This window comes from Nestor notabilis, unplaced genomic scaffold (assembly GCF_000696875.1).
Source record: "Nestor notabilis isolate BGI_N333 unplaced genomic scaffold, ASM69687v1 scaffold13425, whole genome shotgun sequence".
NCBI classification, from domain to species: domain Eukaryota; kingdom Metazoa; phylum Chordata; class Aves; order Psittaciformes; family Psittacidae; genus Nestor; species Nestor notabilis.
Genome location: NW_009930754.1, coordinates 120,496 through 124,280, shown reverse-complemented (window position 1 = coordinate 124,280; position 3,785 = coordinate 120,496). Strand labels below are relative to the sequence as shown.

Sequence of the window (3,785 nt, the reverse complement as noted above, 5' to 3'; positions counted from 1 at the left end):
CCGCCCTTTGCCTAGCAGCTTTACGGGAGAGCAAAGCCTTGACGTACTTGGTGTTGAGCTGCAATGTTGTTCTCCTTTTTGTTCATTTACACTAGCCAGGCTAGACAGAGAAATAGCTTTTGCTGCTGAGGAAATGAAGAGTATGCGTTTAAGAAATGTAGAGTGAGTATGGAGGTCTCTGCTGTGAAAGCAGCTTCAGCTCTGCTTCCAAGAGTAAGCAGTTAAATATGTTTTAAATCATATAAATATATCTTATGTAATAACAACACAGAATTTTATCAAGGTCAGTACTACAGCCTATAGTTCTTCCAGCCTAAGGGTTGGAACAGCTAATTCAACATTGGGTAAGGCTTCCAGGGTGCTGGCATGCAATGAGGCATTCTGTAATCTTCCCTGGCAGCCTTTACTGTCTAGAGTTGCTCTGTGGTTGCATCTGTATTGAAAAAGGTGTTGATGTCTACAGGTTTCCAAGTCTGTATGCACATCGTGGTCATATTGCAGTTCTGAGCTCAGGCTCAAGACCCAGACGCACAGGAGCTTGCTATTCCCTAGAGTCCATGGAAAAATACTAATGATACACCCCACAGGTACTCAGCTGGGGCAGTGAGGGTAACCAGGACCCCAAGCTAAATACCCAGAGACAAATACAGACCTTAGCAGAGTAGGAATGGAGGCTGCAGAATTAGGTTCACATCATTAAGGATGCTACTCACTTGCACTGCCAAAACCTTTGCTTTCTCATGAGGATAAAGCAGTGATGTGAAAGTATTGCCAATGCCCTAAAGAGGAGAGGCGGCCAGAGTGCAGCCAGAAGTGCTGTATGCAGCCCGGGGCCAGCCCCTTTCTCTCTCTTGGTTTCAAGAGAGGCTGTGCTCAATACGCTGTAACTGCAGTGCTTCAGCAGGGCCAACCGAGGAGCTGAATGGCTCAAGCAGTGTCAGGGCAGGATGAGACACTTCCCTGGGCCAGCTCTGAGTTCTCCCTTTGTCATATAAATTGTCATGCTCCTCCCCGCTGCTGGGCTAGGTTCCTGAAGGGTCAAAGGAGCTGTCTGTAAGCCTGCTCAGTCACTGCACAGTGCTGCTGGGAATGGGAGAACGTGAAGGGTCTTAGCAATAATGTACTCGGTACTCAAGCTTGTTCCTTTGGGTTTGTTCTTCTTTCCCCAGTATCTGATCTATAAATCAGAGTGTGGGAAAGAAAACATGAGAGAGCGAAACCAGTGGCTTTTAGTAGCAAGAAGCCAAAGTCTGTCCTTCCTTTGCAGTGTGCTAAGATCTCCAAGACCAACAGTGCCAAAAACCCAAGGTGGTTTTGCAGAAATACTGCTTACTCTACTAATTACACAATCTGGCTCCATCATCTAATCCTGCAAATTCTCATCATCCCTGACAATGGGCTAATGTTCTTTCTAACGTTGCCAGTATTGCACAGTTGTTATTTTCTTTCCCAATGAGCACTGGGACCTTAAGCGTGATGATATGAAACCTTTAATCATTAATGAAAACAAGCAATTTGTCTATGATCTTAGATTGACAATCCATAAAATAGTGTTTCTCAAATGACAGATTAGCAACTTGGTTACAAAGAACAAAGTTTAAACAACACAACAGTTGTATGCACAAAGCTACCACGTCTCTTTTTTTTTCTTTTTTTTTTTTTTAAATCAGGAAAAAGATTTATTTATAAAAAGTCTCATTTAATTTACTGTTGAGTCTCTAGCTGAAGAATACAGTGGTTTAGAACACTAATGGCCCATGCTTTTATACAGATTAGCCAAAGCATGAACATCGATGAAAATTAACCCCCAAAAATAACTCTTCTTTGCTTTATGTTATGAGCCACAACAGTGTTAAAACTGGAACAGTAATGAAAGCAACACAAGAGTTAGGAAGCACAGTTGCTTAAAGTGTTTTCTTTTGATGTCTCAGAATAATAAGAAAGTTAGAAATGGCAGAAACTCCTCTGTAGATTAGTCCATAGAAAGCATTGTCTCATGGGGCTTTGGAAAAGTCCTGTCTGGTGGCTAATGCACTAGGGCATGATGAGATACATTACAGAGCCCCCAGGCCAGTAACTTCTGAAGACAGCCTAAAATGTAGGAACAAAAATGAGGAAAAGAAAAAGAAAAGAAAAAAAAAAAAAGGCAGAAAAAAAAAATCTTCTCACTATTAAAAAAATAACAGTTGAGTACAACCAGCATAGAACAGCATTTCAGTGCAGGCAAGTTCTCTCACACAGAGGTCGGTGGTTTGAGTTCTTTAAATGTCAATTACTTAAACAGTTACAATAGTCCAGAACAATTGTACAGCAGTTCTCTAAAGCTTTTAAATAGCTGAGGTACCTTGACATTATTTCCAGTTGTTCCTTCAGTATATACAAACCAAACCAAAAAAAGCCCCAAAGGAAAGAAAAACCAAACCAACAAAACCAACCAAAAACCCCATTTGGATAAGTGCAAACTGTAACAATGGCGGTTCTACAAACGGTTACAGTGACAAAACTTAGTGCAAAGGTACTAGGGTGAAGAGAAGCCCACAGAATACAGACACAAAATACTGAGATAGTACTTAGCCCTATACAATAATAATCACACACTTTGAAATACCATGTTTTAAAAAGTATTGCATTTGCATTGTGTTTTTAGTTTATATTAAAATGCACTGAATACAGTTCAATTGTTAAAGCTTTGTGTCCAAGGAGTGCAAAGTGGATGAACATAGCGGGCTAATGGGATTCTGGATTTGGAAGTGGTGAGGAAAACAATATTGCATTACTGAGTTATGCAACAGAAATTAAAAAGAAGGTGGATGGACAAACAGAAAATGCAGTTAAAAACTAGTTCCAACAGCTAGCAACCAGCCATTGCATTGCCTGCCTCTCGTGTGGTTTTAGTCAATCTGAACTCATCGTTAAGTTCTCATTAAAGGGATGGTACCTGCACAGGCAGCAGCCTTTGAATGTCCTTTGATAAGCACTAGATTTAATTTGTAATTACAATACAACCCGATTACGTGATTAGTGGCGAGTTAAACGGTGACGTATTTTGTACAGAAGCCTAACAAAAAATGGTCGTTTTGGCTGAGCAAAATACATGCAGGAGGCAGTATCAGAATAGTGACCGTGCATGTCTGATTTGTGCCTAGTAGTAAGCACTGAGAGAAGTAAGTACTTTGTCGGTGTATATATAAGAGTAAAAAATCCGAGTGCAAAAGGGGGAGCCTGCTCTCCCTCCCTAAAGGAGAGTTCCTAAATTTATGTTTTTCCAAACCAGAGGAAAATGGTTGCACACTTCAGAAGAATGAAGTGCAAAGGCGCAGGTGCCTGCTGGTTTTCCCTAGTTGTCTTCCAAGCATTTTAGTGTAGCAGTTTTCCTCAGACCAGAAAGCAGAGGTACCTGAGGTTCGGTACGTTCCAGCCCTAATCTCCTGCTTGCAGGCAGGTGTCGGGGCAGGGAAGATGGGAGTCTTCAGGCCTGTGGAAAGCAGCAGGATGACCGAGGGGGCCAGCACTTCACGTGGGGTTTTGGGGCGCTAGCAACCATCAGAAGTGCCAGATTTTTAGGAATCTCTAGCAACAGAAAGATTCATCAGAGGCGCCCATTTGCTATAGGAAATTGTTTTGCAGTTGGAGGGATCGCTCCAAACGGGTGCGAGTGTCCTGGTGCGCCAGGCTGTTTGCCAGAGCAGGACCCGGCTGCCACAATTTGGCCTCATTTGCGTGTTTCCTTTCTTCCCAGGTTTCTCCTTGCTGGGGTGCCAGAGGGACGGCAGCCCCCGGGCTGG

At 42.6% G+C, this 3,785-nt stretch overlaps 1 protein-coding gene across 1 annotated transcript in view; it reads right to left on the bottom strand.

Moving 5' to 3' along the window:
• Positions 1 to 1,473: 1,473 nt before the first annotated feature.
• The window catches only part of LOC104406550 (poly(rC)-binding protein 3-like), a 48,528-nt gene continuing 46,216 nt past the window's right edge, over positions 1,474 to 3,785 (bottom strand). The window contains exon 12 of the mRNA XM_010015565.1: positions 1,474 to 2,091. Within this exon, the coding sequence (XP_010013867.1) occupies positions 2,055 to 2,091 (37 nt within the window). The 3' untranslated portion in view covers positions 1,474 to 2,054. The remainder of the gene's footprint in view (positions 2,092 to 3,785) is intronic.